General features: G+C 65.9%; 1 protein-coding gene across 1 annotated transcript; it reads right to left on the reverse strand.

Annotated features, from left to right (window-relative positions):
• Positions 1-2893: 2893 nt before the first annotated feature.
• On the reverse strand, positions 2894-5620 carry IDH2 (isocitrate dehydrogenase (NADP(+)) 2; the record flags this gene model as incomplete). The annotated part of the gene is made up of 10 exons (XM_080626530.1): positions 5555-5620; positions 4837-5002; positions 4410-4570; positions 4193-4336; positions 3967-4103; positions 3723-3874; positions 3530-3642; positions 3357-3454; positions 3157-3249; positions 2894-2981 (listed from the first exon to the last, which is right to left on the reverse strand). Exons 1-10 carry the CDS (start codon positions 5603-5605, stop codon positions 2894-2896), a joined length of 1203 nt encoding a protein of 400 aa, XP_080482656.1. The 5' UTR covers positions 5606-5620.
• Positions 5621-13129: the final 7509 nt, after the last annotated feature.

Genomic DNA, 13129 nt, shown 5'->3' on the forward strand with positions numbered 1-13129 from the left:
GAGTTGGGTTGCGCTGCGGCAGCTCTGATGGGCGGATTTTGGCAGCCTCATGTCTGTCACCCAAAGGCTGCCCTCGTCCTGCCAGCACCGCATGGTGACAACACCGTGTCCCCAGCCACGCACCCATCCTCCGTAGAAAGGTAGTGAATGGGAGCAGGAGTAAGATTAATATTAATAATTAACTTCATTAAACAATCAGTTAATAAATAGCTCCTCAAGGAGCCGCTGAGGCTTCAGCATCTCCCGACAGGACGGTGCCCTCTCATGATGCCATCGGGGTGTTTTTGGTCGAGGGTTTTACAGGGTGGGAGGGTAAATCCTGCTGCTCTTGCTCTGGCTGCCCCCTCAGTACCTGCCCAAGGACACCGAGTGGGGACAGGAGATGCTGCAGCCTCAGGAGCACCAGCACAGGTCCTGCGGCAGCAGCCATGCAGCGGGGCCACCCCTGCTTCATGGGGACAGAGCTGGAGACCAGCTCTGGCTGTTCCATCCCCTTGGTTTCCCATCAGCTTGATGCCTGCCTCAAGTGTGCCCTGGGGGGACCCGGTAGGATCCCCCCATTCCTGCCCTTTTTCTTCCTCCTCACCTTGGACAACTCAGCCGGTGCAGGGATGCAAGGGCAGGGGCTGCGCTGGGAGGATGCCTCCCTGTCCCTGTGGTGGGATGGGTGCTACAGACCCCTGCATGTAACACAGTGAGCACACCGATGCCAGCTCTCTGCTCTGGCAGTGCTCTGCCATCACTCCATCCCTGTTGGGTGCATGGCTGGGGATCCTCTGAGCTGAGATCCCCCCACCAGTGTCCTGGTCAAGCAGAGCTGTGGCTCCTGGGGAGCTTTGGACTCTAACCCGAGTCCATCATCAGTATCCCTGTGCTGAATCCTAGATCCCATGATGGAACTGGCTGGGGCCGACCACACCGAGCTGGATGGGCAGCAGGAGATGGACGACTTCGAGGAGGAGAACTCTTATGGCTACGGGGGGGTGGGCAACCCTCAGGACGAGCACACTCTGACGGAGCAGGCCATGAAGGAGATGGCGTACTACAACATGTTGTAGCGCAGGAGCAGGCTGCCGGGGGCTGCGTGGACGTTTTGTGCTAAGCGGAGGTGAAGCACCCGGCCAGACCTGCACCACTGCCCCTGGAGACAGGGGCTCCGGCTGGGATTGGTGAGGGATTAAACAGGGATGTCCAAAGCTTTTGCTGGTGGCAGCTGGAAGTGGCAGAGGCAGTGGCTGCTGCCATGGACACAATGAGCTGGTGCAGCGGGGCTCAGCCCTGGGCTGCTGCTGCTGGAGCCACAGTGGAGCTGTCACCATCGGTGGGGTCCTTCCCCACCTCCCTAGCGCCTGGAGCGGGAATGGCAAATGCCCCCGGCTCTGCCCTCCCTTTGCCCTGCTCCTGCTCTGCACCGGCCGCTCTGCACTGGGCTGAGCCAGGACCAGCCCCATCCTCACCCTGGCCTTGCTCCGGCCCCGGCACACACTGAGCCGCAGGCAGGGCAAGGCGCATCCCGGACAATGCCGTGTTACTGATTCTACCTCCTGGTGCTGCCCCACGGCCGTGTGGGGCTGCAGCCCCCAGCCCGGAGCTCCCCATGGGGCAGGAGCCCCTGCCCGCCGCAGGAGGGGCTGTGGGTCTCGCTGCAAGCCATGGGGCACGTTTATCACAGTGTATTTCCCCAGGCGCAGGCGATGGAGGCGCAGCTGCCGCAGTGCTGCTGTGCCGGCCGAGGTGACGCTGCTCCCCCGGAGCAATGAGGCTATTTTGAAAGTAATTTATTTTTGTCAGACGTGCCGCGTGGTTGGATTGATCCTTTCACCGCGTTCAGTTTCCTCCAACCAATGTGCTTTGTAAACCTGTGTACCGTGTGTGGTCTGTGCAGGGGGGGCTGGGGACCAGAGTGGGTCCTACCACCCATGGGGCAGCTGAGCAGCACCAGGGCCCTGCTGATGAGCCACAGCCGCTCTCAGTGCCTGCTCTGAGCCCCTGTGCTGTGCTGGGGCTCAGGGAATGGCAGTGCTTGGGGAGCCCTTGGGATAGAGGGTCCATCCTCTGCTCGGGGTGTTGTGGGGGGGAAGGAGGAGCTGGGGCAGTGCTGGGGCTGGGAGCACTGTCCTGGTTTTCCACACTGCCTGCCATGGGGTCCTAGTGGGAAGGGTCTGGGACCACCAAGCTGATCCCCTGCACACGCTGCCAGCAGCTGCACAGGTCCAGGTCCCACCACTCCCCACATGGAGCATCCTCCACCCACCCCCAAACACCCCAGCCTGGCTCTGGAGGGTGCCAACACCCAGCCCCAGTGTTCCCGGCAGTGCAGGGGCCCCCCAGCCTTGCCATCACCTTGGGAAGGACAGAGGTGGCCGCAGTGGTGGCCAGCCTGGACCCCCCCAACGCTACCTCAGCCCCATTACCACAAAGCTGCCACGTGTGTCCCCCCTGCAAGGGGGTGCCAGGTGACTGCAGCATCACAGCACCGGGCCGGGGGTTCTCGTGGTGATGGCAGAGCTGGCACCAGTGGACTCGTGTTCCCCTCCACATTCAGACCCTGGTGCACGCCCCTGCTGTGTTCTGGCTGGTTTTCATCTCGGTTTGAGGAGCTGTTTAGCAATAGGTTTCATACCTGCGGGTTCTGGAGCCGCCGCACCCCCTGCCCATGCCACGGCAGCCACCACCATGCTGTGGGGTGAGGTGTTTAATGGCTGCTGGCACGGGGGGGTACACGAGTTAGTGCGGGCCCCCCTGGTCCTACACATCCCTGCTAGAAAAGCTTTATAAACAGGCATAAGAAAACTGCTTACAAAAAGGGTTGAGCTGTCCCTGAGCTGCAGGGCCAGGCTGGAGGCGCCGGGTCCATCCATGCTGCAGCAGCGGGGCCGGGTGCCCCCAGTCCCTACTTCTTGCCCAGGGCCTTGTCCAGGTTGTTCTTGATGGTGTCCAGGAAGTCAGTGGTGTTCACAAAGTGCTCGTTCAGCTTCACACTGCAGGGTACGAACAGGGCACAGAGGGACCTATGGCTGGGGGTCCCTGCCTGTCCCCACTGCTGACAGCACAGCCCAGGGCATGAGATGTGACCCCTGCCCGGCCATGAGCTGCAACAGACCCAAGTCCCTGGGGATGGGCACCTGTGTCCACCCTGCAGAGCCCCACACGTACTTGGCCAGGCCATGGATGCAGCCGGCAAGGTCCTTTGTCATCGTCCCACTCTCCACTGTCTCCACACAGACCCTCTCCAGTGTCTGGGCAAACCTGGTGATGGCAGCATCACACGTACGGCTCCGGCACAGCTGGCACCTCACCAGCACCCCTGTGCCATGGACCCACAGCCCCAGCACGCCCCATCCCACCGCGCTCACTTGATCAGCTCAGGGTTACTGTCCAGCTTGCCCCTGTGCTCCAGGCCGCGTGTCCACGCGAAGATGCTGGCGATGGGGTTTGTGCTGGTGGGTCGTCCCTGCGCAGAGAGAGTGCTCAGCACCCGGCACAGGCAGTGTGGCGCGGGCAGCACCCACGGGCACGGCGCACCCACCTTCTGGTGCTCCCGGTAGTGGCGGGTGACGGTGCCGTGGGCTGCCTCGGCCTCGATGGTCTTCCCATCCGGACACACCAGCACCGAGGTCATGAGCCCCAGGGACCCAAAGCCTGTGGCAAGACAGGGGTCAGAGCAGCCCTGGCAGGGTGACTGCATGCAGCCCACCCCAACCTGCCCCACTGCGCCCCACCTTGGGCCAGGATGTCCGACTGCACGTCCCCATCGTAGTTCTTGCATGCCCAGACGAAGCCCCCGGAGGACTTGAGGACCTGGGCCACCATGTCATCAATGAGCCGGTGCTCGTACCAGATCTTCAGCTTGTCGAACTCAGTCTTGTAGTGCCTGGGGATCCAGGGGGGCATCAGCCAGGCCTGGCCATGACCACCCCATGCCAGGTCTCCCCCCCAGCAGCCTGAGCTCCTCCAAGCCCGTACTTATCGAAGATCTCCTGGAAGATGTCTTTGAAGCGGCCGTCGTAGGCCTTGAGGATGGTGTTCTTGGTGCTCAGGTAGAGAGGCCATTTCTTCTGGATGGCATACTGGAAGCAGCTGTGCGCGAAGCCTGAGATGGACTGCAAGGGAAGCGCAGGGACACCCATGGGACCCTGAGCCTGGCCAGGTTCCCCATGGACCCCACAGGGGTCCCCTGCTGCCCCGTTACCTCATCCGTGTTGTACATGCCCATGCCGATGCCGCCGCCGGGGAAGTTGAACACCTCCCACTCCTTCGCCCCACTGCCATCCTTCGGCGTGAAGATCATCTTGAACGTCCCGGACTTGTCCACCACGAAGTCGGTGGCTTTGTACTGCACAGGGCAGGGCAGAGCGTGGGGCAGAGTCCATGAGTACCTGCCGGACCCCCCCTGCCACGGCGCTCACCTGGTCACCGTGGGCATGCCGGCCGATGGTGATGGGCTTGGTCCAGCCGGGCACCAGGCGCGGGATGTTCTTGCAGACGATGGGCTCCCGGAACACCGTCCCCCCCAGGATGTTCCGGATGGTGCCGTTGGGGCTCTTCCACATCTTCTTCAGCTTGAACTCTGGGGTGCACCGAGGTGAGGCCCCACCAAGGGACCCCCCACCAGCCACAGCCCCAGCACCACGCCCCCCCCGGCTCCTCCGTGCCATGGGCTGCTGCCAGGCTCTGCTGCCAGCCAAGGAGAGGCACAGCCAGCACGGCTCAGCACGGTCTGTCCCCAGCCCCACACAGCACCCCAGGGGGGAGGGCACAGCACTGAGCACAGGGCCCCCAGCCCACTACAGACCTGTGCCACCATGGGGACCCTGGCCCTTCACCCCTGCCCACCTTCCACCCTGGCCTCATCCGGCGTGATGGTGGCACACTTGACAGCCACGCTGTACTTTTTGGTGGCCAGCGCCGAGTCGATGGTGACCTGATCATCCGTCTTGTCCCGGTGCGGCAGCCCCAGGTCAAAATACTTCAGCTGGACATCCACGTTGGGCAGGATGAGCTGGGGGGGGGCACAAAGTATCAGAGCTTGGGCATGGTGCTGGGTGCACAGGGAGCAGCACCATGGCACAGCACAGCACAGAACCATGGCACAGCACAGCATAGAACCATGGCACAGCACAGAACAGCACAGCCCCATAGTACAGCACAGCACCATGGCATAGCACAGCACCATGGCGTGGCACAGCACAGAACCATGGCACGGCACAGCACAGCACCATGGCACAGCACAGCACAGCATAGCACCATGGCATGGCACAGCACAGCACAGCACCATAGCACAGCACAGCACCATGGAATGGCACAGCACAGCATAGCACCATGGCATGGCACAGCACCATGGCACAGCACAGCACCATGGCACAGCACAGTCAGCCCCAGCCCTGGCCCCAGTTCCAGCCCCTGCCTGGGACCTCCCAGGTCCCTGTGGACGGGGCTGACTCCAGCACCTGCTCCCTGCAAACAAAGGACGGGCACGGGACACAGGGAGGGGAGCAGAGGCGGGGCGGGCAGCGGGGGCCCTGTGCAGCAGCAGCTGTCCTGGACCCATTACCTTGTCCTTGATGAAGGCCCAGATGATTCGCGTCATCTCGTCCCCGTCCATCTCCACCACTGGGTTGGCCACCTTGATCCGCTTGTCGGCATCTAGGAGCAAGTGGTGGCATGTTAGGGGCACACACCCGGAACCACAGCTCAGCCCCACAGCCCTGCACCACAGCCACATAGCTCAGCCCCACAGCTCTGCAGTTCAGCCCCATAGCTCAACCCCACAGCTCTGCACCCCAGCCCCATACCTTAGCCCCACGGCTCTGCACTCCAGCCCAACAGCTCTGCTCTCGGTGTGATGTCCCAGGGGCACCATGAGACCCATCCGGTGGGGTTGGGTGCAGGTTGGGGTGCACACCCCCCTCGGGCACATGTCGGGGCACAACCCCCCCGCGGTCCGGGCTGCTCCCGCACCAGCCCTGCTGTGGCCGCACTCAGCGCAGGTCAGCAACGCACAGACACGGGCGCGGGGCGGGACACGGTGCGAGCTGGGAGCAAAGCCTCACGTGAGACCAGCACTGGAGCGGGACGGGGGCCGGGTCAGACCCCGGGACACCCCGCACAGCACAGGGACCGGGAGCAAACCCCCTCAGAGGAGGACCCGGGTGGAAGCTGGGGTGTAAAACCAGCAGCAAACCTCTCCGGGCGCCAAGCTGAGCTACAAAACCCCATAGGAGACCAGCACCAGAAGCTGGGATGGGACCTGGATGCTGCAAAGCTCAACGTGGGACGGGGACCGGGAGCAAACCCTTCCGGGGGCCACACCGCGCAGCAGGTCGGGTGGAAAAACTTCCACATGGGACCGGGACCCGGGCAAACCCCTCTGGGGACCAAACCCGGTGGCACAAACCCCTCCAGGATCAAACCGGGTACGAGTTGGGCTGCAAACCCCCTCGTAGAACCGGGACCGGGAGCAAAACCCCGCCGCCCGGGACGTGCTGTGAGCAGGGTACGGACCCAAAAACCGCCCGGGACCGGGAGAACCCCCCCCCGGACTGGCTGTAAGCGGGATGCGGACTCAATCGCACCTCCAAAACCCCCAAATCCAACCGACCCTCCGTGCAAACCCTTCCGTGGGTCGCGACTGCTGCAAATCCCACTCGGAACGGGTGCATCCCTAAGGACACTCAGGGTACCCCCACCCCTAAGCTCACCCCCCCCATACACTCACAGTGCCGGCGCTGCCCCACGGAAGCGGCGGGGAGGGGGCAGCGGACCAAGCGGCTCAGCACCGGAGCAACGCGGAGGTAACGGGCGGCCATAGCAGGGCGCGACGGGGCGGACACGGCGGCACTGGAGAAGCGGGGACGTGATTGCTCCGCCCCGGGGCGGTCCCTACCCTGGTTCCCCCCCCTCCGTAGGGCCCCGCGAGTGCCCGAAGGGGCCCTCGCGGGGTCCCATGGGAGGGGGAACTCCGGGCCTTTGTTTCACCCCACATCCCACACCCCCTCTCCATCAAAACACCCTCAGGGAGTGATGCCTTCAATGTGGCGCTGCAAAGCATCAGCGTGCCCCCCCCATTGTGTGCATGGGGTGGCGGGATGATGCCACTTGCTGGATGCCATCAGTGCCAAAGCACAAGGTGACCGGTGAGCCCCGGATCAGCTTTCACCAGGGTCCTTAGAGTGAGATGTCCCCCCCTTTGTGGGCATCGCACCCCACCACTATGTCTGTGTGGGGTATGAGGAGCAGGAGGGTTTGTGGTAGCAAAAGGAGATGGTTGTCCCCGTTCTGGGCACAATCAGGGAACACGCTTGATGGTGGATTCCAGGGTTTGGAGCCACCTCAGGTTTTCCTTACATAGAAGTGAGTGTGACTACATGATGCCAGCTCATGACTCAGGGCTGATGGGCCCAGTGGGGTGGGTGGCTGCTGCCATTGCCCCAAGGGGACCTTCAGCTGACCCCTACACGGGGAATGAAGGGGGAAATGCACCCCATGGGCACACCAAGAACATGCCTGAGTGCCAGGAGATGTGCCGGGGTGGCCTGGAGCCTGCTCAGCCCCAGTGCCTCTGCCCTGGCCAAGCCAAGGGCTTATTTTTAGCCACAGGGGACGCGCAGATCCCTCTGCGGGAGGAGGAACCGTCCCGCTGGACCTGCCTGCGCAGGCGGTGGGGCCGGGGGGAGGCCGGGCCGGCAGCACTCATTCTGCCTGGCTTTAACATTAACCAGAGCAGCCGCCTGCGGCGCTGCCAGCGCGGGGGGGCCGGCACCCAGTGCTCCATGGGGCTCCCCCACCGCCTTCCCCGTGACTCCGCGGGGTGACCCTCCCCAGCACCGGCTGCCCCCCGGCCTCGCAGCAGCGCGGTGACCGCAGCGCTCGCACGACCGGGTCACGCCAGCGGCCGTGTGGCACCGGCCCAGAGCCGCCTCCCGGCAGAGCCCCTGCCCGCAGCACGGCCCAGCCGCTGCCACTCCTCAGCGCGGCCGGGCCGGGGGGGGCTGCGGGTGAGCGACGTGTCCGGGGGGGCTGCGGGTCCAGCAGCGTGGGGCCACCAGGGGCCGGCCGCAGAATAGGGGAGGGCCTGGGGGGGGTCCATCCACTGCGGGCAGCCCCGTGGTGGCCGTGGGAGGGGGCTCCACGCTGTAAACACACGGTGCAAGCGATGCTGCTCCCAAACACGGGATCCCTCATGGATGCCGCTTGGAGCCATCAGCCTGTGAACTGCTTCCCCCAGGGCTGCGGTGCAGGGACAACAGGGACTGTGGGACCCCCACCAGCACCCCCTCCCCACACCCCCAGGCACAGGGCAGACAGCTGCCTGCAGCAGAGCCTCTGCATGTGCCAGTGGCTTGGCCAAGCGCCGTGCATGCGGCACAAGGCAAGGTGGCACAGTGGCTCTGTGGACATGGCACGATGGAGCTGGGCTACAAACAAGTTGGTGGCCCAGGCAAGTGGATGACAGTGGGGATGGGACAAGGGAAGGGAATTGCATGTGGCACAGCCAGGGGGAAGGATGCTGCAGGAAACGGGGTGCAGGGCCACAACTGGCTGGTCCTGCCTGCGACCCCTGCCTGGGCCCTCCACCTGGCCCACTGCGGGGTGGTGCGAGCCAGCAGTCACCCCAAAATGCGCAGAGTGGGTGTCACCACCAGGACCTCACAGCGATGCCTCAAGCCATGCTTTGGGTGTCCCACAGCCAGGACACCAGTGAGCCCCCTCTCACCCCAGCGGGGACCCCACTGTGGTCCCCAAGCCACACTCCTCCCTGCCCCACAACCGTGCTGAGCCCCATGGCCGTGCTGAGCCCACCACTGCGGGGGGGCAGCACCAGCATCACCCCCCCGGCAGCACACAGGGACCGCCCGGGAGTGCCAAGGCCTCCCCCAGCTCCCGCACTCCAGGACCGGGACCGACCCCCCCGAACCGGGACCACCTCCCCCTCGGCGGGCGGGGCCCCGGTGCCAGGGCGGGTTGGGGGCGGCCGGGCGGGGCGGCCCCTTTGTTGTGAGCGGCGGGCGGAGCCACCGGAGCCGCCGGAGCCGCCCCGGGCCCGCCGCGGGCGGGGACCCCCCGAGCCGGCCCCGCCGCCGAGCGGTGAGCAGCGGGCGGCGCGACGGGGTTGCGGGCGGGGGGCACCGGGCACGGGGGTGTCTGCGGGTGCGGGTGTGCGTGCAAGCGGGTGTGCAGGGGCGGCTGCGTGCGTGTGTGAGCACGGCTCTGGCGAGGGTTCCTGTGCCGCCGTGTGCAGGGTGCAGGGGGTGCATGGGGGGTGCGGGGTCTATCGGGGTGTGCAGGACGGGGGGGGGGAGGGCCTGGGTGTGAGAGTGTGTGCGTGTGCATGTGAGAGTGTGCATGGGGAGAGAGTGCGTGTGCGTGTGTGAGCGTTCACACGGGTGTGCAGGGTGCCGGCGCGGGGGGTGCGGTGCCGCGGGGCTCTTCCCGCACGGCTGATTCCAGGGGTTGTTCCCGTGTGCAGGGTGTGTTACACGCGCTGCCCGGCTGGGCTGGGGACGCGGCCGCATGGGCCGTGGGGCTCCCACTGGGGTTGCTGTTGGGGTTGGCACCTCCAGCCCTAGGCAGCACCGCTGCGAGGGTGCCACGGAGCCGCACGAGGAGCCCAGTACCCTCTTCGTGGGCTCCATGGAGCCAGCGATGATTGGGAAGGAGTCCGCACCCCCCCAGTTCCTGCACGTTGGTGTGCAGTGGCGCCGGTGCTCAGAGCCCACTGCGAGCACTGAGGGGTGCTCACTGGTTCTGTTTTGCCCTGTGCACCCCAAGAGGTGCCGGATACGCAGCAGGGGCCCAGGGCAGCACCCATGGATCCTGCATCCATGAGTGCAGGCAGTGGGTGTGTGGGTGCAGGCAGGCGCTGGCACTGGGTGGGAGCTGGACCATGGGGATACCCCATAGTCCTCACATGCCGAAGCAGAGTACAAGGGGCAGAGGGAGCAATGGGATGGATGCATTTGTGTGGTGCCTGGCAGGCTGGGTCCAGGGGTACCCAGTCACTCCATGGGGTGAAGGCGGGGGTGTGGGGCTTGCTGTGTGCTGCTGTTGGACACCAGCACCCTGATCAGGAGGTCCTGGCAGTGTGGTCAGAGCTGGCTGCAGAGAGGCCTGCTGCAGGGTTGCAGCCCCTGGGCTCGGGAGGGTGGCATGGCCGGTGCCCATGAGATGGGGAGGATGCCCCACGGGCCCTGCACCAGGGCCAGTGCCTGGTTTCACCATAGGCTGGAGGCTGCCCCGCGCTTGCCCCTCATCCTGCTGAAGGCCTCCCTGGGGCTCCTGGAGGAGTGAGCAGAACCGTGTGTGCTGCTTCCTGCCAGCACCCGCGGCGCTTGGGTGCTGGGGACACGTGGAGTTCCTGATGCTGAGCAGTGGCACTGGGAGCATCTGTGGGACCAGCAAGGCTGGAGCCTGCGGCTGCAGGTGCGTGAGTAAACGAGGGCTCCCCCTCTGCGCCTGTGCACAGCGGCCGGGGGGGCCGGGGTTGTCTGACAGCCTCCAGGAGAGAGACGAGCCGGGGGTTGTGAGCCCCAGGAGACGTGGGTCGGAAGGAAGAGCCTGGGTGTGTGGGCTGCAAGCGAGCAGCTGCGGGTCTGAGCAAGAGACGTATTGCACTGCTGCCTGTGCTCTGCCTGTCTGCTGCCTGTGCTCTGCCTGTCTGCTGCCTGTGCTCTGCCTGCACTGCTGCCTGTTCTGTGTCTGCACTGCTGCCTGTGTTCTGCCTGCACTGCTGCCTGTTCTCTGCCTGCACTGCTGCCTGTTCTGTGTCTGTGGTGCTGCCTGGGCTCTGCCTGCACTGCTGCCTGTGCTCTACCTGTGCCACTGCCTGGTCTGTATCTGCATTGCTGCCTGTGCTCTGCCTGCACTGCTGCCTGTTCTGTGTCTGCACTGCTGCCTGTGCTCTGCCTGCACTGCTGCCTGTGCTCTGCCTGCGCTGCTCCCTGTTCTCTGTGTCTGCACTGCTGCCTGTGCGCTGCCTGTGTCTGTGCTGCTGCCTGTGCCACTGCCTTAACTGAGGCAGCAGGAGGAAGGCATGAGCACACAGGCAGCAGCAGCAGCAGCAGCGGGGCGCAGGCAGCAGCAGCAGGATACAGGCAGCCTCAGCCCTGCTCCTTACAGGCAGCAGCTCCCGTCTCCGCAGCTTCCTTTCCAGGACCTGCTGCCTGCAGGAACGGGGCTGGCGTGGGAACTGAGTGCAGAACTGCCCCTGCCCGGTGACCCCAGGCCATGGGGTTTGCAGCTGCACCTTGAGCCGCGGCTGCAGGCTGGGACAGCGGCAGGGCTGCGGTGCCTGTGTGTGCAGGTACCTGCACACGCGGGCCTGGGCGCGCAGGGCAGGGTGCTGCAGGGTGCCCTGGCAGGGCTGGCAGCCTGCGTGGGCCCGCGGAGGAGATAAATGGGAGTTTGTGGTAAACAGGCCTGGCTGCCAGCAGCGTGGGGAGCGCCGCCACGCTTAAAGGCACAGCTCTGGCCTTGCTCCACTGCCTGTTCCCTGCCCTCCCTGCCTTCTCTCCCTGCCTGTCCCCCCCTGCCTGTACCCTGCCTGCACACCATGCCTGACCCAAGAGCCTCTGGCCTCTCCATGGGGCTCCCATCGCTGCATGCCATTAGACAGGGGTGTTGCATGGGTGCTCACATGGCCATGCCCAGGCGAGTCTGGGCCCCTAGGGTCCCCCGTGGCCCCCCAGGTGCTGTGAGGCGGAGGGGCCATGGCTGTGGGTGTCTGCTCCCATCCCACGCAGGGTGATGGTGACGTGCTGGGCTCCATGACGCAGAGCCCTGTCCTGTCTGTGGCACTTCCCGGGCAAAGGGTGCTGATAAGGCCGGTGGGGTGGAGCTGGCTGGGCTGTCCCCGGCCCCAGGAAGGGACGTCACCTTTGGGAGCACAGCGGGAGCAGGAAGGGAGCCAGGAGACAAGGGAGGCCGGGCACCAGCTGCAGCACCAGCCCCTGGGCACCAGGTACAGCCGGGCAGCCAGCACGGTCCGGCAGTGCAGAGTGGGCAGAGCATGGGCAGGGCTGTACAGGGGCATGGAGGTCACGAGGGGTCCCACCGGTGTGGTGGCGATGGCTGGGGGCACCGGAGCCAGGCCTGGCCAAGCAGGGTGCCGTGGAGCTGTGCCCTGCGCAGGGGGGCTGGTGATGGGCAGCCCCGGCCCCGGGGGAGCTGCCGCGGCGAGGGGAGACCCCGTTCCCCCCGTTGCCATGGCAAAATCAGGAGCTGTCATTAATATCGCGTTGCCGTGGCAACCGCTGGACGAGCGGGCAGTTCTGCGGGGGCTGCTCCTGCCGGGGGCTGCGTGTTCCCGCGGTGCGGAGCCCACCGTGGGTCCGGGCAGAGGATGCTGCTCGTTGCCGTGACCGTGCTGCGGCCCCACCAGGACCACGCTCACCCCGGAGTCCCCCGGGACGGCGCACTGCGACTGGCGGGGACGTGTCCCGTGTACCTGGGGGCTGGCCTGCGCGGACACCGGTGCCGGGAGAGCCTTGCCCTGTAGGGCGGGGGGCTGGCACAGGCATCCTGCTGCCCAGCTGTGCCGTGTCCCGTGCGATCCCATCGCTCCTGAGGGAGGGCAGGGAGCACGGGGCTGTGCAGGGCAGCAGCCACGGCCCCAACAGAGACCACAGCTCTCAGTAGAGACCCCGGCCCCGGCTGAGACCCCGGCCCGCGCCTCGGAGGGCAGCCGGGGAAAGCCTCTGCAGAGTGGAGATGGAGCAAAGCTGGAGCTGGGGACTGCGGGAGCAGCAGCAGCCCCCAGCGCGGCCACCGGCTCTAGTTGCAGCCTTGGGGTGAGCTGTCCCCGGGCAGACAGACCCCCCGGACAGACAAACCGACCCCAGCATCCCAGGCCGGTCAGTTTCCCCGCTGCAGGGAGGGAGCTGTCGGTGCAGGGACCTCCCCGCTCCTGTGCCGGTAACCGCCGCCGCAGCAGGGAACACAGCTGCCCCCGTCACCAGGACCAGTTGATGCAGGCCGGGGCTGCCCGGGAGGGGCGGGGGCACGGTACCGGGGTGCTCGCAGCACCGGGAGACCCCCGGGGCCGCCTGGGCGGGGAGGGGCGGGGCGGGGGCGGTCCTGGCGGGGAAGCGGCCGCCTCCTCTTCCGAGCTGCTCGCGCCGCACGGGTGCAG

Source organism: Psittacula echo (assembly GCF_963264785.1).
Source record: "Psittacula echo genome assembly, chromosome: 10".
NCBI classification, from domain to species: domain Eukaryota; kingdom Metazoa; phylum Chordata; class Aves; order Psittaciformes; family Psittacidae; genus Psittacula; species Psittacula echo.